The 25,272-nt window shown below is 43.8% G+C and overlaps 1 protein-coding gene across 1 annotated transcript in view; it reads left to right on the forward strand.

Moving 5' to 3' along the window:
- Nucleotides 1-25,272, forward strand: part of CSMD2 (CUB and Sushi multiple domains 2) — a 655,333-nt gene that overhangs the window by 577,181 nt on the left and 52,880 nt on the right. Inside the window, exons 45-52 of the mRNA XM_023232269.1 lie at nt 7,142-7,222; nt 7,709-7,822; nt 10,488-10,676; nt 13,394-13,540; nt 16,797-16,985; nt 21,584-21,769; nt 22,546-22,740; nt 24,736-24,904. Coding sequence (XP_023088037.1) covers nt 7,142-7,222; nt 7,709-7,822; nt 10,488-10,676; nt 13,394-13,540; nt 16,797-16,985; nt 21,584-21,769; nt 22,546-22,740; nt 24,736-24,904 — 1,270 coding nt within the window. The remainder of the gene's footprint in view (nt 1-7,141; nt 7,223-7,708; nt 7,823-10,487; nt 10,677-13,393; nt 13,541-16,796; nt 16,986-21,583; nt 21,770-22,545; nt 22,741-24,735; nt 24,905-25,272) is intronic.

Here is a 25,272-nt window from a genome sequence, read left to right on the forward strand (position 1 = left end):
AAATGATAAAACTTTTCTGAGATGAAAGAAAACCTATGTATATAAAGGAGCTCTCTGTATACCAAGAGAAATAAAAAAGAAGCTGGCAATTTTTTCAACTTACAAGGATGAGGAGTAGGAGAAATCTACAAGAATCCAGGCTGAGCAAGTTAGCTCAAGGGAATCGAAATCAGACAACTCTCAGGCTAATTTTTGACATTAGATACAGAATATGAAGGAGGTGATGTTGAAGGGGGAGAAAAAGTTGGGGGCTTCACGTGTGAATGCAGGAAATTGTTATTTGCAGGGATCCAAGAGTTTACAATTAGTGCCACTCTATCTCAAGCTGGACTGTAACTCCAGCTGACTGTAACTCCTGGATGAACTCCAGATGCACCAATAACTCAAAATAGACAAGATGAATAAAAGAAAAGATAAAAATGGGAAGTGTTGATACTAGCTAAGCACAAACTTAAAGCTAAATAATAATGGAAACATGAATTCAAAGCAGTGCAAATACAATAATTCTTAAAAGACTAAAAATAATTATTTTATATTAATAAATGTGCAAGAAGGTGGAAAAGGGATAAGAGAATGTCCTTATCTTTTGTGAAGGTGAAATCAATATCTATTTTCCAACTGTTGACTTTGATCACTACAGAAATAAGGATTTTGAGTATATATTTTAGTCACTAATATATTTAAAATAGAATACTTCTAAATCACTAAAAGAAAAAAACATGTAAAAGATAATCCAAATAGAAAAGGCAGAGCAAACTATTCAAGGACAAAGATACAGCAAGCACAAAATAAGATAAAGCAGTGGAATAAAATCATTCAATTATAATGAAAAATGCAAATTTACTAAAGTTCAATTTCCTGTTAACAAACAAAGACTCTTAGTGATCTGGTTTGGCTGTGTCCCCACCCAAATCTCATCTTGAATTGTAACTCCCACAATTCCTATATGTTGTGAGAGGAACCTGATGGGAGGTAATTGAATTATGGGGGCGGGCCTTTCCTGTGCTATTCTTGTGATAGTGAATAAGTCTCACAGGATCTGATGGTTGTAAACAATGGGAGTTTCCCCGCACAAGCTCTGTCTTGTCTTGTCTGACTCCATGTGAAACATGCCTTTCACCTTCCACCATGATTATGAGGCCTCCCCAGCCACGTGGAACTGCAAGTCCAATAAACCTCTTTCTTTTGTAAATTCCCCAGTCTCAGGTGTGTTTTAATCAGCAGCATGAAAATGGACTAATACACTTAGATTAACCTAAATAATATTCAACTATATTTTCTATACCAGGAACATGACTAAGACACTGTGACACAGTTTAAAGATAAAAGGATGGCCAGGGATTATATTGGGCAAACATAAACAACAGCAGTAACAATCAAAGAAAAATGCAGAATTCATAATATCCCCAAGGTTCATCCATGTTATAACATGCGTCAGAGTTTCCTTCCTTTTTAAGGCAGAATAGCATTCCACACATGTGGTCTATATTTATTAATAACGTTAGTATAGACCACATTTTGTTCATCTATTCATCCCTCTATGGACAGTTGGGTTGCTTCTACCTTTTAGCTTTTGTGAATAAAGCTGCTAAGAGCATGAATGTACACATATGTCATGATAATTTTTTAAGTGATTATCCAATTAGGAAGGTTGCAGGAGGATGCCCACTTAGTGATAGGTGGTTTGAGAATTGCATATCAAAACCTTAGCACAATATGGTTAGCTACACATTCAAATCACTTTGTGGTGCTTGTGCCACTCATAATGTTCTCTTTAACTGCCCCTCTCCCCTGGGCACTTGGCAGCTGTTTCTACGTTGTGACACCCCTCCATGCACACACCTGCCCCCCAGCCACAGAAGCTTGGACCAGAGGTGGACACCTGAGCTGACTGCAGCAGGGGCAGTCAGATGTTCTCTCTTGGGAAATTGAAATAGGACCCAAGAGATTCTACTTTTGCCTGGACCCATCTCCTGAAAAGAGAAGATAAAAATCCAAATGCAATGGATTGCTGCTCTTCTACTTTCCATGTGGACCAAAAAGTAGAACAATCCTATGTGCAGAAAGAGAATGATTGAGACGTGGAAAAATTTCCTTGGTTTCTGATGGCCCTTCAGTTCCTTGTCCTCTACCTTTGTGAAGTCTGGCTGCATATCCACTCTTGAGTTCTCTTCTCTGAGAGGCTTTTTGCTTCTTCTAGCCTGAATTGATTTATTTACATCCAAAGGTTCCCAGTGAATACAACCTAGGATCCAGTAATCCTACTTCTGGGAATTATGCAAAGATATTTGCATGAAGATATTGCTTGATATGTTATAACAGGGAAATTAGAAATAATCTAAATGTAAAAATAGTAAGACATTGGGTATTATAAATTTAAAATACATGCTCAGAGAGAGAGAGGGAAAGATACAGTCATTACAAATCATTCATGTACAAACCTGGGCAACATAGTGAGACTCTGCCTCTACCAAAAAAAAAAAAAAATTAGCTGGGTGTGGTGGTGCATGCCTGCAGTCCCAGATACTCAGGAGATTAATGTGGGAGGATCACTTGAGCCCAAGAGTTTGAGGTTACAGTGAGAGCTATGATTGTGCCACTGCACTCCAGCCTGTGTGACAGAATGAGAACCTGTCTCGAAAAAGAAAAGAAAAAGAATCATTCATGTAGAATACAATTCATTGATTTAGGGGAAATGTTTATTTTATATTGTTCAGTGCAGAAAAAAAAGCAGGTGATTTTAAAAACTCAGGTGATGGCATCACAAGAAAATACAGTGATTATGGACTCCCACCCTAGACCACACTCACCACTCCTTGTGATGTTCTGAAAAAGAGATACAAGCAAGAAACAAAGGCGAAGGAAGGCATTTCAATATTAGCTGGGCATGGACTCCAAATTCAAAAGCAGAGCCTCAGTCCTTTGGTAAGCTCAAATGAACCATGTGAGCTCATGTGTTTTTTTTTTTTTTTTTTTTCCCTAAGCTAATTTGGTTTTAAAGGTTTCAAATGAGGCTGAGTGTGATGGCTCACGCCTGTAATCCCAGCACTTTGGGAGGCCAAAGTGGACAGATCACCTGAGGTTGGGAGTTCAAGACCAGCCTGACCAACATGGAGAAACCCCATCTCTACTAAAAATACAAAATGAGCCGGACATGGTGGCGCGTGCCTATAATCCCAGCTACTCAGGAGGGTGAAGCAGGAGAATCGCTTGAAACCAGGAGGCGGAGGTTGCCGTAAGCCAAGATCACACCACTGGGATCCAGCCTGGGCAACAAGAGCGAAACTCCATTTCCAAAAAAAAAAAAAAAAAATAGATAAATAAAAGCTTCAAATGAACGGCCAATCCAGGACACCCAGCAGCTTGAGGAATAATGTTCCCAGAAGACGATAGGGACCATTGCTCACAATGGCTGCTGCTGAGCCCAGTGCTGCCTAACATTAATAAAGCAGCTGCCCACTGCCCAGCAGTTCACATGTTCACACACACCAGAATCTGGCTACGCTCTCTCAGCACCTCACCCTCTTCCCCCCAGGGGAAGAAGGAGGGTATTCACAAAATGAACTGGGGAGTCAGCCTTGGATGTCCCCTGCCCCAGAGTTCTGTAGCAATAACATGGTAGATACAGTGGGATACCATCAACATGGTAAGTGCGTGTGTATGTGTGTGTGTGTGTATGTGTGAGTGTGTGTATGTGTGTGTGTGCGTGTGTGTGATGGGAAACAGGGAGGGCGTGTCTGTAAAAGACCCAAGATCCTACAGCAAAATCTTTACAATACTTATGCCTAGATGGTGAGAGTTGGGAAATTTTTGTTTTGCTGCTTTTTAGTATCCCATAAGCTTCCCCCATTAAACAGACATTTGTAATTTTATGGCCAGGCACAGTGACTCACACCTGTAATCCCCGCACTTTGGGAGGCCAAGGTGGGAGGATCACTTGAGCCCAGGAGTTTGAGACCAGCCTGGGCAATATCATGAAATCCCATCTCTACCAAAAAAAAAAAAAAAATTGTAATTAGCCAGGTGTGGTGGCATGAGCCTGTAGTTCCAGCTACTTGGGAGGCAGAGGTGAGAGGATAGTTTAAGCCCAGGAGGTCAAGGCTGCAGTGAGCTGCGATTGTGCCACTGTACTCCAGTCTGGGTTACAGAGCAAGACCCTGCTAAAAAAAAAAAAAAAAAAAAAAAAAAAAAAGTAGTTTTAAAATGTAATGGAAAATGACCCCAGTCAAAACAGTAATCACAAAATATAAAGTACCCAGGCTGTATTTAAGTGGGGATTTGTTTTTATTCATTTTTTTCCTGGAAAAGTATAGTATGCCTTAGAAGTTTCGAAGATAAGTATGACGCTGAGAATGGAAGGCACCAATTTTTTTTAACTTATTAAGAAGAAGCATAATTGGCTACATAAAAGCTTAATACTTCTACAAATCAAAAGTGCCATAAATAAAACCAAGCAAATGATAAACTGGGAAAATATAATTAACCGGCTAAGGTCAACCTTGAATATTTCAGAGTTCTTCAAATTTATACGAAAAATAGGGACAAAGAAGGTCTTTCATAGCTAGACCTTCTTTCTGCCTAGAGTTTTATAATGTCTCAAGCTGCAAGGTTTCACGGTGCACTGGATGTTGATGACACAGTATGCAGCGCTCAGAGGCACTGTTTTGTCACGCCATATTGTTGGGTGATCATGAAGTGATGTTTTAAGTATTTAAACTTCTAACATATTGGTTTATCGCAACTCTTTTAATAGACAGTTAAAAAGAGAGATGCAAATAGGCCATTAACATGTGAAAAATGTGTAGCCTAATTAGTTATCAAATGCCAATTAAAATAAAATAAATGCTGCTTTTTTGTTTAGCAAGTTAACAAAGATTAAAACAGACGACTATCTCTCCCAGCTGGCCCTGAGTTCTGTGAGGGCAAGGGATGTATTTGTTTTGGTTGTTCTTGTATCCTCAACACCGGACACAGTGCCTGACCCAGGGTGAGCCCTCCATAGACAATCATTACACGAACTGGGTAAAAGAAGAATGATGGCGCCCAGTGCTGGAGGAACTGTCACTCTGTTCACAGTATCAATGGGAACCGTTTTCCTGGAGGGCAAAATGGAAGCATGCAGCGAGCGCGGATGTGGCCCTTCCTGGTTTATGTTAAATCAAAGGTAAACCCATTTGGTTACCTCAAGAGTGCCTCTTAGTTTTAATACCCACATTTCAGAGAGCTTACATATCTCTCAATATAATACATTTCAGCGAATGCGTCTACAGAAAACATTTACATTTAGATCCCCCAAAACATAATACACCATTTAAAATAAATCTATATGCAGGGAAAGTCTCAAGTTACATTCCAACTACAGTGGGTAAAATGTCAGAATCTCGTGCGGACTTTTGGAAAGGGGCTCCAATTCCATGGCGGGGATGTGTGTCTCAGAGGCTGCTGGCTCTGACGTGTCACTCCATGCTGTTCATTGTGAACTGTACTCTACCACCTAGCGCCAGTCCTGAATGCATTCCCACCAAGCCTTTCATAGCTAGACCTTCTTTCTGCCTAGAGTTTTATAATGTCTCAAGCTGCAAGACTTCACGGTGCACTGGATGTTGATGGTACAGTATGCAATGCACAGAGGCACTGTTTTGTCACGCCATGTTGTTGGGTGATTGTGATGTTTTAAGTATTTAACTACTAACATAATGGTTTGTTGCACATATTTAGGTATTTTATTTTGTCTTAATTACTTTTTGGATTTTGGGTTGAAGTACAACACAGTATAATTTTTTCCCACTTAAAATGATGGGATATAGGCTCCTAGTTAATATCTTTACACAGAACATTTGATTTCCAGGAAAGGATTACTGACATTCAGCAGGAGACATCTGTACTTTCAAAAGGGTCATGTACTTGAATCTTTTCTAGTTAAAAAAGAAAAAGAAAAAAACCATAAAAGATGCGTTTCCAAAAAAAGATTTCATTGCAGCTTTATTTTAAATTGCAAAACTTTTGGAAACCTCAATGGTAGTAAATCTGTATGATTAAATCCTATGAAGTTATTTCAATCATATTTTTGAAGAAATTTAATTATATGGGAAATTCTTGCAATGTAATAGTAAGCGTGCAAAGATAAACACAAAATATATAACATATAATGCAAGTTGTGTAAAACAAAAATATTTATATATGCAGAGAATAAACACTCCAAGAACACACTGTAATTGGTTAACAGTCATTATTCTAAGAGGGCAATGGATGAGTTTGATTTCTTCCTACTGTTCCATAGAATACCTCAAATTTTCTTCAATGATAATGATTATATTTGTATTATTAAAGAACACTTTTTTAATATAGCACGGACTGGGGTGATTGGAAATAGTAACAATAATAACAATAGCAGCAGCAGCAAGAGCGGCTAACACTTGTGTAGAACTGTGTAGAACTTGACTCTGTGCCAGTAATAAAAGCCAGGTTATGAGCCCATACTGAACTTTGCCTCAGTAAATAGCATCCTGCCTCTAGCATCATTCAGTCTCTGCCCATAGGGATGAATTCCAGTCTAGAAAATTTGTGAAGCCAGAAGTATCTGGTCAAAGATCAGAAGGGTCAGCTTGTTAGCTGACTTCGGTGGGTAATCGCAGAAGCCATGTACAGCATATAGATGCTCAGTGGTGGGAAGAATACAGGGTTTGGGAGCAGCCAGACCTGGATTCAAATCCTGCCTGGGCCACCTAATTACTATGTGACCTTGAGGAACTTACTCCACCTTTCTGAATCTCACTTGCTCACGGGTAGAGTAAGAGCACCTCACAGCGCAGTCAGATGTTGTGAGGGTTTGAGTGGCAGCCTATAAAACACCTAATATCCACGAGGCACTCAGAAAACGCTCCTCTCCCACCCTTCAGTGCTGGTGATGGTGTCACTGACTTCTTAGATCGTCCCTCCTTTGTTATTATTGATTTCAACAAGGATGACAGAAGATAAGCAAAAAGGACTTGGCTAAACTTGCCCTGTTTACAGATAAGTACTCACGAATATCTGTATGTGAATAAATGAGGGATGAGAAAGTGAAGAATTGAACAAATGAATGACAGCGTACCTGGAGAGTGATGATCTTACCCTGACTTGCCTGCTTTTATCTTTTCAGCTTATCCACTCACCAAATGCCCTCCTCCCACCATCCTCCCCAATGCCGAAGTCGTCACAGAGAATGAAGAATTTAACATAGGTACCACCTCCCAAGCCAGCAAGAACTGCGAGCCCAGGACTGGGGAAGGAAGGGAAGGTGGCGGTGGGAGCTGTTGGGTCAGTGGCTATTACCCCCTGCTCCTGTCTATGGAGAGAGAAACACTAGGACCTGTGCCAGCAGGTTCTGTCCACTGAGTTTGCACCCAAAATAAAATCAAAAGGGGAGCTAGGAAAGCAGTTTTCCTCTGTGATTCAAGTCAGCATCTTTTTGAGAAATAAATCCATGCAAGACAGTATAAAATGTCCTGAAATATGAAACATTCCGAGGCTCAGGCAAGGCTGAGCTGTGAGAGGGGAGCAGTTGTCTGGGCAATTTGATGGGAGCTGAGCTAGTTATTTAAGTGTGAACAGAACATGATCCGCCTCTGATTATCTCACCTGGAAGTGGGTTCAAGGTACTAATGGGTGCCCATCAGCCCTGACCGGACTTCTTAAGAGAGTCTACATGTTAGTCTTTCTTTGACAGGTGACATCGTACGCTACAGATGCCTCCCTGGCTTTACCTTAGTGGGGAATGAAATTCTGACCTGCAAACTTGGAACCTACCTGCAGTTTGAAGGCCCACCCCCAATATGTGAAGGTAATTGCATGGAGCCGCATCTGTATGGGGCCTAGAAGTTCCTCCTAAACAAAGCCCTTCGTTTGCTCCTCTTTCTATTCCCAGTTCTCAGCTCAGTCACTGCCCCGTAACGTGAAAGTTCTCTTGGTAAATGTTGTCTGATGAATGAATGAGTGCACGTGGAATGAGTGAGTGATCACTCTGGATAGGTTCTCTGCCCTCTTCTGATGTCTGAACCTGTGAATTGGCCACAGTGGCCACATCTATTTCCATCTGCTTTTTTTTTCTTTCCTGGAAATTTCTTGGAATTGCATACTGAGTACTGGAAGGAGGAAGTCCCTCCCTGGGCCGTCAGGGAAGGGTAGGCTCACACACCATCCCTGCTTTACTGATGCATGGACGCACTCAAGGTGCTGTGTGCCAAACCAGGCAACTGAGAGACCACAGCAGTCTGTATTCCAGTGTACTATGCCTTGACAGAAATGAATTCTCTTCAGCTAGTCACCCCAACTAAGATCAAAAAATAGTCTCCACTCCTCAGGCATCTGACCTAAGGCAAGGTACCTGATTGTCCTACCCTCAGTCTTCCCTTCTATAAACTGAGGATAATGATAGTACTTATGCCATGGGGGTATTAAATGGGTTAATAACATAAACAAGTTTAAGATGATGCCTGGCATGCAGTAATTGCTCCATGTCTGCTGTTAATATTATCGCTAGTGCAACTACTGTTTCTAGAACTACTGCTACCTGCAAATATTCAGTAGCCTATGGGGAAACAAGTCAGCCTTGCCCTCACTTCTGGGAAAGCAAGAGTAGGAAGAACCTGCAATATGGACTGACAGTGAGGACTAGCAGACCCGGTAGAGGCAGGAGGGGACCACGAGGCCTAAGAGAACTTAAGTATCACTACATCTCACTGCCCTGTGCTGGTCACCGGATTAGTGAAATCAGGAGCATGTCACAGCTAAGCGAGTTTCCTCCTAGAAGACATTTGTTTTCCTTCTCTCCTTAAAATTAAAAAGGAAGCTCTATTGGGAAAAGTCAGTGAGTACCTTTCAAAGCTACTCAGGCAGAAGCCTGGATGAGTCCTGTGAAATTCTGGGCCATAGCAAGACTCTGTCTAGGAGCCCAGCCCCAGTGCTGATTACCAAGCCTCACTTCTCTGAAGTCAGAGGTGAGATGGGTGGACAGCAAAGTCTTCTACCCAAAATAGCATTACCTGAGATTGTAATCCAGGGATTAATTTTTGGCCTTGCAGTTCCAGAAACTCCCTTTTACCAGTGTCCCAGAATCCAGCATGCCCAGGAAGCCTGTCTAAAGGCACATCTACTGCAAAATACTGATTTCTCTGTGTGCAGTGATCAGAATACTTACAACTATTGTCAATGCACACCTTTGTACTGAAAGAACAATGTAATGAAGAAGCCGATTTAGTCCTCAGAACTTTGCTTTGGTGTCCACAACCCAAGCAAATGGCGGTGGATGGTCCTGAAATTGCTTTCATGCTGTGATGCTCGCCTGTGCTCCAGGACTCAGTGCTGGAGAAGGGCCTCTCTGAACCAGCAGCTTCCCTCCTATTCATGGTGATGACAAAAAAACCAATCCTGCTCCTCCAGCTCCTCCTTTCCTAAGTTCCAAGCTCAATGTCTTCCTTAGAATGACATTTTTTTCTTTAGCTATATTAATCCTACTAATTAGGCCACAACCAAGTTCTGAGACCTTTCTGTCCAAGATGCAGTTATCATCATTCCCTCTACAATTTATTGCAGCACTATGTTGCATGCTTTATATATATTATTTCATATTATATATTTTTGTTTGTTTGTTTGTTTTTGTTTGTTTTTTGTTTTTGAGATGGAGTCTCACTCTGTTGCCAGGCTGGAGTGTAGTGGCACAATCTCGGCTCACTGCAACCTCTGCCTCCCGGGAAACAGTTCTCCTGCCTCAGCCTCCTGAGTAGCTGGGACTACAGGCACGCACCACTACGCCCAGATAATTTTTGTATTTTTAGTAGAGATAGGGTTTCACCATGTTGGCCAAAATGGTCTCGATTTCTTGACCTCCTGATCCACCTGCCCCAGCCTCCCAAAGTGCTGGGATTACAGGCGTGAGCCTCTGCACCCAGCATATAATGTTTTATATATGCTCATGACAGCCCTGTAAGGTCTGTGTTATCTCTGTGTTGGAGATGGAGAAGCCATCACACAGAGAGGAGATAACTTGTTCAAGACCACACCAGTAGTAAGCGGCAGAGATGGGCTATAAATCCAGGTGTATTTGACTCAAAATCCCATGTACTTACCTCTGCCCTATACAGCACCATCTGTTCAAATAAAACCCATTTTATAGATTATCTCCTTTGGATCTGGGGAAGCCTTACTGCTGTCTGTATGTATGTTCCATCCTCCCCTACTCAAAACCAGGTAGTAGAACCCACAACTTAACTAGGAAGTGATTCCAACCAACTGGCGAAGCCCCAGTCCCAGAAAGACTGCAATATTGACACAGGATCTAAGGCCACCTCACGTCATGGAGCAGCACGGTGATGGATGTGGGATCTGACTTGAATGTGCTCAAATACTGATTTTCTAATGGTTGTCTTTTGTATTGGGAAAAGCAAATGTGTTGGCCGTAGTTCCATCTCCACCCCCACATACTTGGTGTTTCTCTTTCTTTCTCCAAGTGCACTGCCCAACAAATGAGCTTCTGACAGACTCCACAGGCGTGATCCTGAGCCAGAGTTACCCTGGAAGCTATCCCCAGTTCCAGACCTGCTCTTGGCTGGTGAGAGTGGAGCCCGACTATAACATCTCCCTCACAGTGGAGTACTTCCTCAGCGAGAAGCAGTATGATGAGTTTGAGATTTTTGATGGTAAGTCGGTCAAATGCTGCATAGTTCTCTGCTGCAGAAGACATGGACTTGATCCAAAACCCGAGGAGTCTGTGCTGCAGTTTTCCTATCAGGGCTTGCCAGAAGCTCCACAGGATGTCCTTCCCTAACCACAGCAACCCCAAGGCCGTGGGACCTGAGGGGTGGCATGGCCCAAGCAGCAGAGCTGCTTGTACTGCAACTTGAACCTGTTACCGAACCTTTTCTTAACTGTAGCTCCCATTCAAAGCTGTTCCTGTTAATGTCAACAGATAAATGGGTCATACCAGTATTCCCAAGTGAAAAGTGTGCTTCCTCCAAAACCCAGAGATCTACCAAACTGCTGCTGCTTTGGCTTTAAGAGGGAAAACGTGCAATAATTTGCTCTTTAATTTGGAGGGCATGTGTCAGCATGCTTCAGACCACTGGACCCTAAAAATTTCACAGCAAAACTTTGTAGGATTTATCTCTTACCCTCTGGAGCACATGCATCTTGCAAAGACATCTTGCCAAAGCACTAATTGTCCCTTCTCACTCCTCAGATCTGATTAATATGATGTCCTCAATAAAGTGAACCAATATGTTATATTCTGCAAGATGTCCAGATGGTCCACATCCCTTTATACTCTATTATGACAGAGAGCAGGAGAAGTAACATAGCTCTGGGGGAAACCATGAATGTATACTGTTGTCTACCTCATGTGAATGCAAACTGCTTCTGATCCTCCTTTCTGAAGGGTATGAAAAAGACTACATGGCCAGATCAACAGCTACATTCTATGTAACCAAGGCTGTGTTAATCTGTTCTAACAAAGATATGCGCCTACACAGCTGCTACACTTGAGGCTCCTACTTTATTAAGTGTGTACTGTGAGACGGACCTGGTCCAGGACTCCATTTATTCTCAAAACAACCTCCATATACCCCTTCTCTGACAGAGTAGCTGTGATAATGCTTTGGACCCCCAGGTATCAGCATCAATTAACATCCTGTATCCAGAAGTCTTTGATATATCTGAACATTCCCTTGTCTATAATATTCTGTTTTCTGAGTATGGGTCTTTGTGGGGAAGAACTGTAGGAACAACTGCTATGTACAATTACTGTCGTTGTGCAGGGTCTTTTTTCATAGGGACCCAGCCTCTTGGGAAATGAAACCTGGCTCAAGTCTGCAAACTGGGCAGGGGATTGCACCTTTCTGCTGGGGGCAGCTCTTCTCACCCTGCTCATAGATCTACTCATGATCTATTTTGTTCATCTAGTCATACTTGTTTTGGCTGCTCTTGGCTTCCTATTTACTTTGCCCTTAGGAACATCATGTTCTATGAGCCATCTTTGTAGATCCCGTAGGCCAGGCTCTCCCAGCTGCCATTCCTGCCTTGTTTCCCATTTTAGTAATTACGCCAACTTTGCTGCTGACTGTTAAGTAATTCCACCTGGCCTCTGTATTCTAGGATCTTCTCATCCCCATTACTGCTAGGGAGCCCGGTGTCTCTTCCCATCAGTTTTGACCCACAGAGGATAGCCATTAGTTACTCAGGTTTTCAGCAATCCTGGTGCTTACCCCCTCCAGGAAGGCTGGAGTTCCTCACCTCCTGATTGCTTTCATAAATGGAGTGTCCTCCAGGTCTTCCTGAGAACTACGGTCAGCTTTTACACAGCAGACCTAGCCCAGCATGCCACTTCTCCGAGCTTTTCCCTTCACAGTTTGCATGGCAGTTCTGGTGACTCTACTTTGTTTAATATGATCCATTACTTTTTCCAAGCTTCTAAGAGCTGTCTTAGTGGCATAGTAGAGCCATCACTCAGGGCCTTTTCCAAAGTGATAAATCCTGTGTTATGGATTATCCAGCTTTATATTCTGTGCCCCTTCAACCAGCCCCCTCGGGATGCAATCTCAGGCACTTAAGGTAGAACAAAAGAAGAGGGAGGTCTTTCTCAAAGAGCTTTCAAAAGCAGTATTAGGGAGCTCTGTTACTTATGACCCCGAGATATGACATTTTCCTCTAGCTTTATTACTATGTATGCATTCCATAAATATTTTTTTCTATATGGCAGGCACTGAGCTTTTTTGTTTTGTTTTGTTTTTTTGTTTTTTTTTTTTTTTGAGACTGAGTCTTGCTCTGTCACCCAGGCTGGCAGTGGTGCAATCTTGGCTCACCGCCTCCTGGGTTCAAATGATTCTCGTGCCTTAGCCTCCCCAGTAGCTGGGACTACAGGTACGCACCACCATGACCAGATAATTTTTGTATTTTTTTAAAGTAGAGATGGGGTCTTGCTATGTTGCCCAAGCTGGTCTCAAATTCCTGGGCTCAAGTGATCCACCTGCCTCAGCTTCCCAAAGTGCTGGGATTATAGGCATGAGCTTAAATACACACAAGAGAAGTAGGGTGGCCAAGTGGAAGAAGTTCCCAGTTTGAAAACCAGCTCTTCCACTAACCAGCTAGTTGACCTTGGTCAAATCTCAAAATGCAAATCAATTTCATCTTACCTGCCAGCTGCTATAGGTAGGCAGGGACTTCTCAGAGTACTGCTTTAGAGCTGGGCTCGGGAGAAAAGAGCACCTTGAGCAATGCCTGTGGATGCAGAGAGAGGAGTGCAAGTACAAATGATTTTGCTGACTCGAAACAAGTCACCCCACCCTCTGAGCCCTGAGGTCTTCCCTGGAGGCTCCCTGTGATGACTCCGATGGTCTGTAATCCTGCGTCCTTCTCACCCCAGGTGCGTCAGGACAGAGTCCTCTGCTGAAAGCCCTCAGTGGGAATTACTCAGCTCCCCTGATTGTCACCAGCTCAAGCAACTCTGTGTACCTGCGCTGGTCATCTGATCACGCCTACAATCGGAAGGGCTTTAAGATTCGCTATTCAGGTGAGTGGAAAAAACACACAAATAAGCCACAGGCCCTCTCCTCATCAAAGCTGCAGGCTCCTCTGTGGAGACTGGGCAGCCATTCCCCTCCTCTAAATCTGCCTCACCTGAAGCTAAGTGGTCTTTGCCATTCCCCTACCTCCTATTTTTCTATTCCATTCCCTTCTTTGAACCTCTTCCCTCTTTTCTTCTCATGTAGCCAGACTGTGTCTTCAGGATAAGTTTAACTATTTTATATGATCTGATAGTACCTAACAGTGATCCTGTCCCTTTAAGAAAGTTAGGAAATGCTAATAAAAGTTTCTTAAAACTAAAAAGCCCTAAGGCATGGATCTCTGACGGGCAGATGTTAAGCAGGCAGCAAAGGATGGGCTATATTTCAAGGCCAGGTGCCTTTCTTCTGCTCAGGAAGCCATATCTTATAAACAGAGTCAAATCAAAAGGCCAAAGGCTGACCCAGGCAACAATCTATAAGGACCAAAAAAAATATTCCTGGGAATATAATGAGATGGAGAAAATTGAATTTATCTGATCTCACATCATGGGAATTACTGTCTGTGGTTGGAAGAAAACTTCACAAGCTGCTTGATGCTCACTTTGAAGGGAGGTGGGTTCAGTGAACTGCTGACTGGGCTCCGCAAGCTTGGAGGCAGAAATGAATTACTTAAGACCATGGGGGGTTCCATCATGCACCAGCTCCCTTTCAGCACTCTTTCCCCTGGCTACCTTTGGCCTACATTCCAGGCAAATGATGGACAAATTTCTAACGAATATTGGTTGGGGGCCAGGTGCAGTGGCTCATACCTGTAATCTCAGCATTTTGGGATGCCAAGACGGGCGGATCACCTGAGGTCAGGAGTTTGAGACCAGCCTGACCAACATGGTGAAACCCTGTCTCTACTAAAAATAAAAAAATTAGCCAGGCGCGGTGGTGTGCAACTGTAATTTCAGCTACTTGGGAGGCTGAGGCAGGAGAATCGCTTGAACCTGGGAGGTAGAGGTTGCAGTGAGCCAAGATCATGCTACTGTACTCCAGCCTGGGCAACAACAGTGAAACTCTGTCCCAAAAAAAAAAAAAAATCTTGGTTGGAAGGAATGTCAAATTCAGTACCTGAAGTCCCACTTGCCACAGTCCATCCCTTCTCATGGGTCTCCTACTTGCAAGACCAGCCCATACTCAGCGGGTGAACAGTCTTAAAGAATCCCTGGGTGTAGCTTTCAGGGAATAGCCAACCAGAGGAAGCTGAGGGCTCCTGGGAGGGAGGTGGGTCTTGACTGTCTCAGAGCCTACATCCTCCGCAAAGTCCATCCAACCTCTCCTTTCCCTGGTGTACACAGAGGAGGGGTCTGGGAGGCTGCAATGACTGAGTGCCCCAATGTCAGTGACCAGCTCTCTCACCCACTAGCTGTGGGATTATTAAGCAAGGCACTTCAGGCCTCAGTGTCCGCATAATGAAAAAGACACTTTAAGGTGCCTCTTAGGGGTGACTCAGGCTGAGTTCCTGGCAGCTGCTCACTCCAACAGGAAATACAGCAGTTTGGTAGCATTTCACTCTACTGGTTGCTAATTAGGAACTGAACGCTATTAAGGAGTTACCCTTTCCTTGATGTTCTAAAGACTAACATGTTTGGGAATAATGAGTCAGTTGTAATTACAATACATATGCCACGTAGAAAGTGAATTAATTACATGGTGCAACAATTAGTACTTAATAATTCAGATAGAGTAGATGAGTGTAATTTGCACCTGCGTCTGTCACTGTGACTAAGTATATTTTACAACCGAGATTCTTGTTCCTGAGGGAGGTAACCATGTGGATATGGCACACATAGGACACAGGGGGCAAAGCAGGAGTAGGGAAACAAATCCAGCTTGGAAGGCAGCTATTTAAAACACCAATTTCACCAGTAGAGGGATGTGATCACCAAAAAAGAGGCCGTAAGGGCCCTACACCCAAATCCTGCCTTATCCATCTCTGTCTGGAAGACCCCACCAGGGACTCCTAGGGCAAACAAAGAGAATTATCTGCCTGCTCCTTTGGTCATCCCTCTTTTGTGGCCTCACAGAACTCTCCCTGAGGATCCCTGGCAGGCTTTATAATGTGAGTCCTTTCAGGCTGGGATTTTTTGTTTTGCTTTTATGTTTGTTTGTTTGTTTTTTTAGACAGAGTCTCACTCTGTCACCCAGGCTGGAATGCAGTGGCATGAGCTCGTCTCCCTGTGGCCTCCACCTCCTGGGTTCAAGCAATTCTCCTGCCTCAGCCTCCCGAGTTGCTGTGACTACAGGCATGCACCACCACTCCTGGCCAATTTTGTATTGTTATTAGAGATGAGGTTTCACCATTTTGGCCAGGTTGGTCTTGAACTCCTGGCCTCAAGTGATCCACCGGCCTTGGCCTCCAAAGGCCAGGGATTACTGGAGTGAGCCACTGCGCCAGGCCCAGGCTGGGATTTTGGTCTGTTTTCTTCATTGTTGTATTGCAAGCACTTAGAACAACACCTGGAAGATAATAGATACTTGATATCTATTTGTTGAATAAATGAATGAAACAAGTTGAAGTCATATGTGGAGGGGAAATGAGCACTGTAGGGAAATGTGTGTCCCGGGTTGCCACAGGTCTGTCTCAGCGCATTCCCCCACACAATATGAAGAAGGACAATGACCATTTATTGAGCATTGAACAGTGAGTGCCCCACGCTGTGCTGGGGGCTTTATGTACACAGTCTATATATACAGTGTAAACTGACCAAAAGTCCGTGAGGTAGGTATTACCAGTCCCAATTTACAGGTGAGGAAATTGGAGCCGAAGTGATTTGTCCCCCATTACAAAACTAGTCAGACCAGAAATGGGACTGGAGCCCAGGCCTGACTAAGGTCAAAGTCCACACCCCTGCAGTCACAGCTTTCTGGAACCAACCCCATTGGGTTCTACTTTCTAAGTCTGTTTGGAAGCTGAAGGGATTTGAGAGCCTGAACGTAGCCATACAACCAGATCTACCTTTGGACCGCAAAAGGGACCCAGTGCTTCATGAAGCTGTTTTTTTGTTTTGTTCTGTTTTTTTAATTTTGTTTCGGCTTTACCAACCTGACTGGGTGTTTCTCAATATCCACCATTCAGACCTTCCTCAGTAGCAGAGGATGTGGCAATGGCAAAGACAAGGGGATGGGGGAGAAGAAAGGGAAAGGGGCCTGCATGAAAGACCATGTCTGTCTTCCTGCTGGTACCAGTTCCCTGAACCTCATCTTGTTGTTCAGCCCCTTACTGCAGCCTGCCCAGGGCTCCACTCCATGGCTTCATCCTGGGCCAGACCAGCACCCAGCCCGGGGGCTCCATCCACTTTGGCTGCAACGCCGGCTACCGCCTGGTGGGACACAGCATGGCCATCTGTACCCGGCACCCCCAGGGCTACCACCTGTGGAGCGAAGCCATCCCTCTCTGTCAAGGTGAGAAGCAGGTGGAAAGCGGGTCACAAGGTAGCTCAGATCCAACTCACATCTTGGGTTTGTCCCAGGACTAGTCACTTCCAAATGTGGGTTTCCTCTTTGATAATTATTTCATTCTTTCCACAAGCATTTACTGAAGATTTGTAGTGCACAGCAATCTCAGTGTTTTGAGATCCATGGGGGAGATGGGTATGTGAGCACATCAATGCAAAGTGGCAGAGGAAGGAAGTGTTGTGTCAGGAGCATAATCAGTATTGTGGGAGCCCAGAGGTGAGAAGGGATCTGCTTCCTCCTGGCCAGCTGGGGAGGGCTCCCAGCAGAGGGGATGCTTGGGCTCGGGCTCATAGAGCAAGTGGGTTGATCAAACACTTGAAATGTGTCAGTCAGTTTGCATGCATTACCTTTTATGATTTATGAGTATTTTCCCTTAAAGTAATATACATTTAAACTAAAAATCTGAAGAAGAAAAAAAAAAGGTAGATAATGCAAAAGAAAAAAGTGAAAATGAATGATAAACCTGAGATCACCACTGTTAACATTTCAGCACATTTCCTTTTGTCTTTTATGTATTGATTATGAAAATAGGATCATCCATGTACAAAACTCTTACAGATTTTGTTTCCCATAATGCTGTGCAACCATTGAAAATCATGGTGAGGAAGTATATTTAACTATATACTACTTTTTGAGATGGAATCTTGCTCTGTCGCCCAGGCTAGAGTCCAGTGGCATGGTCTCAGCTCACTGCAACCTCTGCCTCCCATGTTCAAGCAATTCTCCTGTCTCAGCCTCCCAAGTAGCTGGGATTACAAGCACCCGCCACCATATCTGGCTAATTTTTGTATTTTTAGTAGAGATGGGGTTTCACCATATTGATCAGGCTGGTCTCAAACTCCTGACCTCAGGTGATCCACCCGCCTCGGCCTCCCAGAGTGCTGGGAATACAGGCGTGAGCCACTGCGCCTGGCCTCTATTGTTAACATTATACCTCCTCACCATTATTTTCAATAGTTGCACAGCATTATGAGAAAACGGTTATTCATTTAAGTATCGTTCTGTTGTTGGTCATTTGGATTTCTATATTCTTTGTGACTATAAACTTAGAATTCCATCTTTATGAATATTACATATTTCCTTAAAGCAAATTCCCAGAAATGAGATTGCTGCATCATTGTGTATGCAATTGACAGCTGTCGATACTGACTGCCCCCCACAGAAGTTTGTCCTCATGTATAGGCAGCATGTAAGAGCTGTCTTTTTTCCCACGGTCTCAATGTTATGCACTGCATTTAAAAAAAGAAGAAAACATTGCCAACTACGTAGATGAAAACAGGCAAACGCATTGCTACTTGATTTTTCCTTTGGTTCCCAGTAGTGGTGAAGTACTTTTTAATGACATCTCTCATCTCTAATCCTCACAACCTTCTCGCCTGTGCCTGTGTTTCCTTAAAGAACAAAAACAATGTGCTATTAATAATCTACTCCTAAGCAAAGGTCACAGTGAACTGGCTGTCCACAAATGGCAAATGGCATTTGGCTTTGGTCTCTGCATCTCTGACTGCATTAACACGGACAAGTCTTTTTTCCAGAGCACCAGTTGGAACCTACCAAGCCTCTCATTTCTGTTACTTTACATCACCACCCAAAATTAGGCCTCCCCCCAGGCTTCAGTTGACCCATCCCCATACTACTGTGCATGTCTTCTCCCGACTCCACCCCATGTGTCCCACTGATGCCCTTCCTCTGAGCCTCCCACTGCATTCTCTGGAATCCTAGTTCCATGGCCAGCAAGCATACACGCTCTGTCCCTACCCAGCTGGCTGTCTTCACTTCCTCCCTCCATGGAGACCATGGCTGTCCTCTGAGAGCACATATACTCCCTTTCAAGTGGAGTGTTAATCCGCCTCCACCCACCTCCTACTTCCCACAGAACTCTGCGCCAGGAAGGGCCTGGCATTCTTCCACTTCTCTACTGCTGCTTCCAACCCATGATTTTTTCCACTCCTCCTTTAGAGACTCTATGCCTCCTAATACCTTCTCTCTCCTTCCCCAGCCCATTCTCTCACTCCATGTCTCTCTCCCTCAGAGATCTCATTCCACCACAAGCCTCAAATACTTTGTGATTGTATCCCCTCCCCTCCTACTCACAGGAAGTGTCCCCCTTACCACCGGGTTTGGGGGACTGCATTCTGGCATGGAGATCATGAGACACAGGCTTTTAGTATCTCAGGCTAGAGTATTATCTTCTGTCCCCTTAGTTATCTACAAGATCAAGGCCAAGCCAGGGCCCATGAGAAGTGGCTGCTGCCCATTTCCTTCACTGCCCTCCCTGGGTTGACTCTCCATACAAGACACCAGTGGAGATCCAAGTATTTCTTCCCAAAGGATTCAAGGAAGCTGGGCAGGTAGTTGATCTGATATGACAGCTTGGCTAACCTAGTTCCACTGAAGGAGCTCACAGCCTTTCTGTTTAGTCATTAAGAGTCTTATGTTTAAACACTCTCTCATTTCTCATTCCTTCTGTGTTCCTGATCCTCCTCTTTTGGAGAGTCCCACGCCTAGACCCTTCTTCCATCTTGGTATTCCAACTTCTGTCCCTCTGAGCAGTCTACCCTCCCCCATTCATAATGGAGCCCCAGCCTGATGCCTCTTATTGGTTCTGGAAATTCTTATAGCATCAAGCATCTTGGTAGGCAATCTCAATGGGACTCTGCCCAAGCTTATTCTGGCTCTGAGCAAAAAAGTTCTGAGCTCTAGACTAGTTGTCAGAGGGGATAGTGGATGGAGGCGGTAGTGGGTACTTTGGCACATTAATCTTTCCATCTGTAATACCCCCTGAGCTATCGAAGGGCAAGGATGATTTATAAGTATTACTTTCTTTCAAAGACCAAACAGTCTACTCTTGCCAAAGTAATTCCTATTCCTCCTATAAACATAATGTTGACCCTACTCCTTATAAAATAATAACCCTGGCCATGTTGCTGCAGACATTTCTCCGCTGAGTTGCCCCTTTGAGATTCCTTTTCTTTGTATTCCTGAGTTAGTTCTGTCATTTTTTATATCCCATATCTTGTCCTTTCTTGGTTTTCACCCTCTTTTTCATGGGGTATATCCTTAAGTAAATTCTTCAGAAAGGGTCCATGAGGGGCACACTTTCTGAGACTTTACATGTCTGAAAGTGTCTATCTTTTTGCCCTCACACATGCTTGGTCAGTTGACTAGGTAAAATTCTAGTTTACAAATCATTTTCTTCAGAAGTTTAAAGCTTTGTTCCATTATCTTTGAACACTCAGTGTTGTTGATGGGAAGTCTTATGCCAGTTTGATTCTCATTCCTTCACAGTTATGTCTTTTTTTCCCCTCTTTCTAGGAACTTGGAGGAATGCCTGTGTGTCTCTGGACTTCTTAGATACACAAAATTCCATGATGGTGAATCTACGCGTGATTCTTTTTGCATTCCTTTGGCTCCCTTTCCATCTGAAGACTTGTGTCTCTCTTCAGCTCTGAGAAATTTTCATCTATGATAATTCCGTCCCTTCCACTTTTTGTGATCTCTCTTTTTGGAGCTCTGAACAGTTGGATGCTGGACCTCCTATATTGAGGATTGATCTTCTGTGTTTTCAGTCCTTTTATTTTATTTTTGGTCTCTTTTTTTAATATATTCTGAGAAATTTAATCTCCAATCCTTTAATGCTTATTTGGGCAATCATATTTTTCATTTCAAAGAAATTTTCCTTGTTTTTTTGTTTTGTTTTATTTTGTTTTTTCCTTCAGAGCACACTGATTTTATTTTATGAGTACCACATCTCACCTTGACTTTATCAGGATACTACTGATCAGAAGTTTAAAGATTATATATCTTCTGTTTCCTGAATTAACTCTGTTTCCTAAGGGGACGTTTATTTTAAACCTTATCTTGGTTTGTCTTGTTCACACTACTGATTTTCTTCATATATATGATCCTTGATTGTATTTTAAAAGTAAGGGCCAGGTTGATTTTTTCAGATATGAGATGTGGATTACCTTTGTTGTTTTTATATACAGATATCTTGGTCCACTAAGTCTCTTCTATCAATGAGAAGTTGAGTATGTGGCAGACCTGAGTAGGCAATGGGACAGCCTTCAGGCCAAGAGACCATAAATCCTAGAATTAAAAGAGCTTTCCTCGGGGATGCCAACTCCCACCATAGCAGCCCTAATTCATTCTAAGAGAGTTCCCCTTCAGTGGAAAAGAAAATTCTCTCTTTTGTTTGGAGAGTAAATACTTGAATGTCTCTACACCGTGTTTGTGGGAACAGATGGCGGAGAACTGGTTTCACCCTGAGGCTCCCTCCCATATATTTTGAACTACAACTTCTTTGCACTTCTATCTTTATTCCTTCTTCCAAACAAACAAACAAAACAACAACAAAAACAACAACAAAAACCACTCCTCTGATGATGATCCTCCCATTTTCTTTTTTATTATGAGACTTTACCTTTTTATTAGTTTTTACTACAGTTTTATTGGGACCTTGAGAGGGGAGGAAGGATAAAAATAGTTTCTCAGAATACCATCTTAAACCAGAAATGCTCATGAGATTGTTTTCCTTTTGCTAGCTCTTTCCTGTGGGCTTCCTGAGGCCCCCAAGAATGGAATGGTGTTTGGCAAGGAGTACACAGTGGGAACCAAAGCCGTGTACAGCTGCAGTGAAGGCTACCACCTCCAGGCAGGCGCTGAGGCCGCTGCAGAGTGTCTGGACACAGGCCTATGGAGCAACCACAACGTCCCCCCACAGTGTGTCCGTGAGTCCTTGGGCAATGGAGGCGGGTGTAAGGAAGGGCTAGGTGGGCAGCTGGAAAGATTCCTGCAAGAAGTGAGCTAAAAGCACAGTAATGAGGAAAAAAAGAAAAAAGAAAAAGAAAAAAAGAAAGAAACATGGAAATGAAAGTTGGGGGATTTCAGAAGAGGAGGCAGGTGCTGAAACTGCTCTCAGCATTGATGACCATCATGCCCTAAGATGTTTCCACAAACCACCATGGAACTTAGGAATGGCCTGGTCCACTCCCTTTTAGATGGAAAACCTGTCAGAAAGTTTGCATGAATGTCCCTTGATTCCAAAGCTCTAAAACAGCAACTTTTAGGTCAGATCACAAAATGGTAACCTCTTCAGCTATGTCTAGTCCAAAGACAGAGGTTTTTGTTTTGTTTCATTTTTTGGCCTACACAGTGCTTTATAACAAATTTTGAATTACTCCACGATCTTTTAAAATCAAGAAATTTTCATTAAAATCCAGATTTCTGTCTTCTCTTGAAAAATGAAAATCTAACCAAATGTAACTCAACTGAGTACTATTTCCCTTTTTTAATTTTTAATTTTTTGGCACAACTGTACTTCCCAGTTAGCCACATCCCCCACCCAATCCACTTTGTTCATTTACCAAACCTGCCTGAGTACTGAAGATTCCTGGATTCTTCAGTATTGCATTAAGGTCTCCAAGTCCCTAGATCTGGGGTCTTGCAAGGTCTTCCACAATTAATCAAGTAATTAATCCTCCTCTCTGTTCCTCATTTCCCCCAGCTGTGACCTGTCCTGATGTCAGTAGCATCAGCGTGGAGCATGGCCGATGGAGGCTTATCTTTGAGACACAGTATCAGTTCCAGGCCCAGCTGATGCTCATCTGTGACCCTGGCTACTACTATACTGGCCAAAGGGTCATCCGCTGTCAGGCCAATGGCAAATGGAGTCTCGGGGACTCTACACCCACCTGCCAAAGTAAGCCCAGGAAGGGAGGGTGGGCAAGTTTTGCAGAGTCCCTCCTACCTAAGCTGTCTCATGCATGGGGTGAACTAGGGTGGGGGAAAAGGGGGTGTCACCAGGGATTGCAGTGTACTGCCTTTTAGACTCTCATCTAGTAGAATCAGGAGCTGGGAAAATGCCTACTCCTTTACTCCTTTTTGGAAGTATTTCTTAGCATCTTCTCATCTTATCAAAAGCTGCCTTTCTCCAGATGTGCATCCACTAATTCATTTCTTTAATATTCATTAGGCTCTTACTATACGCCAGACACTGTAGAGCTACGAAGGTAAAAGGTTTTGGTTTCTGCCCACATGGACTTTATAGTCTACCGGAGAGGCAGACACATAAAGAAGCAATGATAATGTGGTGTGATAAGACCTGAAATGGGAGTGTATATAGGAGGAATGAGGGTAGCACAGGAGACTGGTCACCTAAGCCTGCCTGCCTTCTCCATTGTCAGTTGTTTTTCTTTGGTTCTTTAATGCAGTTTCAAAGGTCAGAATCTATGGGAAGACACTCTGAGACAGGCTTATTAGGGGGTGCTCTTGAGAACACCACCTACAGAAGGGAAAGGAAAGGAGGGAAGGAAGCAAGACTGGGCAGAAGGAGAATTGAGCTCTGATGCAGTATCCGTGAAAGCCTCAGCTCACCCCGCAGGGAGCTCTGCAGCTGGGATGGCCCCTCAGAATTGTCACAAGTTGGAGCAAGGGAACTGTTATACTGCCACACTGACCAGCCACTGGCTGCAGGCTGGCCTAGGAAAGGGACATGACCTTCCTAGGTGGGTGGACTCTTCAACCACAGCAATCTGAAAAGGGCTGCCAGCCAAGGGTTGTTTGCCAGCAGCTGGGGAAATAAGTCCCTCAGTCCTAAAAGGGGCTCTGAGTGGCTCACCGCAGCATGCACTGCAACAGGGACATGCTCATAATATTTATGTGACCAATGCGGATGTCATAGAAGAAGCAAATGATTATAAAGAGGTAGAAGGAAGTGGTCAGTGAGAAGTGGGAGTTTGAGACTGGGAGGGAGGAGGAATGGTATCTTCCAATGCCTGTGATCCAGGTTCGACATAGATGCCAGCATTTGAGAGGCTGAAGTGGGTGGATCACTTGAGGTCAGGAGTTTGAGACCAGCCTGGCTGACATGGTGAAACCCTGTCTCTACTAAAAAAAAAAAAAAAAAATTAGCCAGCATGGTAGTGCCCACCTGTAATCCCAGCTACTTGGGAGGCTGAGGCAAAAGAATTGTTTGAACCTAGGAGGCAGAGGTTGCAGGGAGCCGAGACTGTGCCACTGCACTCCAACCTGGACTACAGTACAAGACTCCGTCTCAAAAAAAAAAAAAAAAAAAAAAAAAGCCAATGTCTGTGATTCAAGACACTGTTGTCTTTACACACTGTGGTGCAGACCGCACAGTGGGATGTAACCGCATGTGTGGCAGAGTAGTCCCAAACGTTTGACAGCCTCACTACAATGCAGCCACTCACATTTCAGTGCAGCCTTGGCAATTAGGCCTCACCTCATACCTCAGCCAGAGGCTCTCAGCAGTGCTCTGTTGACAAAGAGTGTGAGGCTGCTGCTGGGCTCAGAAAAGAAGGGCAAGGAAATTGGTTAGCAGTGTCTGGCCAAGGCACTAAGGAGCATACCACAGAATCACCATCTCTTCCTAACCTAATCTCAGCCATCTGAGGAGGATTAAAAAAATACACAGGCCAGGGCCCTGTGTCCAAAGCTGGTGAGTCAGGCACCTGCAGTGGAACCAGGCATTTTAAACAACCTTCGGGGGCTTCTGGAGACACCTCCAGTTGAGGTGCCACATCACACAAGTCAGCACCACAACCCATATTCTGGTCAGAAATTCCAGCAGAGTAAGGTTGAACAGGTCCTATTTTCATCACAGTTCTTGCTAAGCAGAAGCAGCCATGTCCCTCCTCTTGGGGCTGGCTTACTGAGCATCTTGTGATCCTTTTAGTCATCTCCTGTGGAGAGCTCCCGGTTCCCCCCAATGGCCACCGCATCGGAACACTGTCTGTCTATGGGGCAACAGCCATCTTCTCCTGCAATTCCGGATACACACTGGTGGGCTCCAGGGTGCGTGAGTGCATGGCCAATGGGCTCTGGAGTGGCTCTGAAGTCCGGTGCCTTGGTAAGTGACCTCTCCAGGCCTATTCTGCCCAGTTTTTCTCCACGAGATAGATTAGATCTTTCCAAAGCTGGGATCCAGTCTTTGAACAGTATTATTTCACCTACTGACATAAAATGCTTAATGCAAACACCAACTATTGGGCATTAGGCATGACTAAAACCCTGGAATAGCTTATCCCGGGCCACCCAAAAGAATGAGAAGAACTTCAGATCTAAAGAGACAAACCTTTGAGGGGTTCTCATTCTGGTTAGAAAGACAATTCCTTCCCATTGGCCTTTGAATAATGAGTGAAGTCTCAGTCTCCATTTTTTGAAAACTTGCAGACATATTCCTGTAACACACCTAAAATACCTTTTATATTAT

This window comes from Piliocolobus tephrosceles, chromosome 1, assembly GCF_002776525.5.
Source record: "Piliocolobus tephrosceles isolate RC106 chromosome 1, ASM277652v3, whole genome shotgun sequence".
Classification (NCBI taxonomy): domain Eukaryota; kingdom Metazoa; phylum Chordata; class Mammalia; order Primates; family Cercopithecidae; genus Piliocolobus; species Piliocolobus tephrosceles.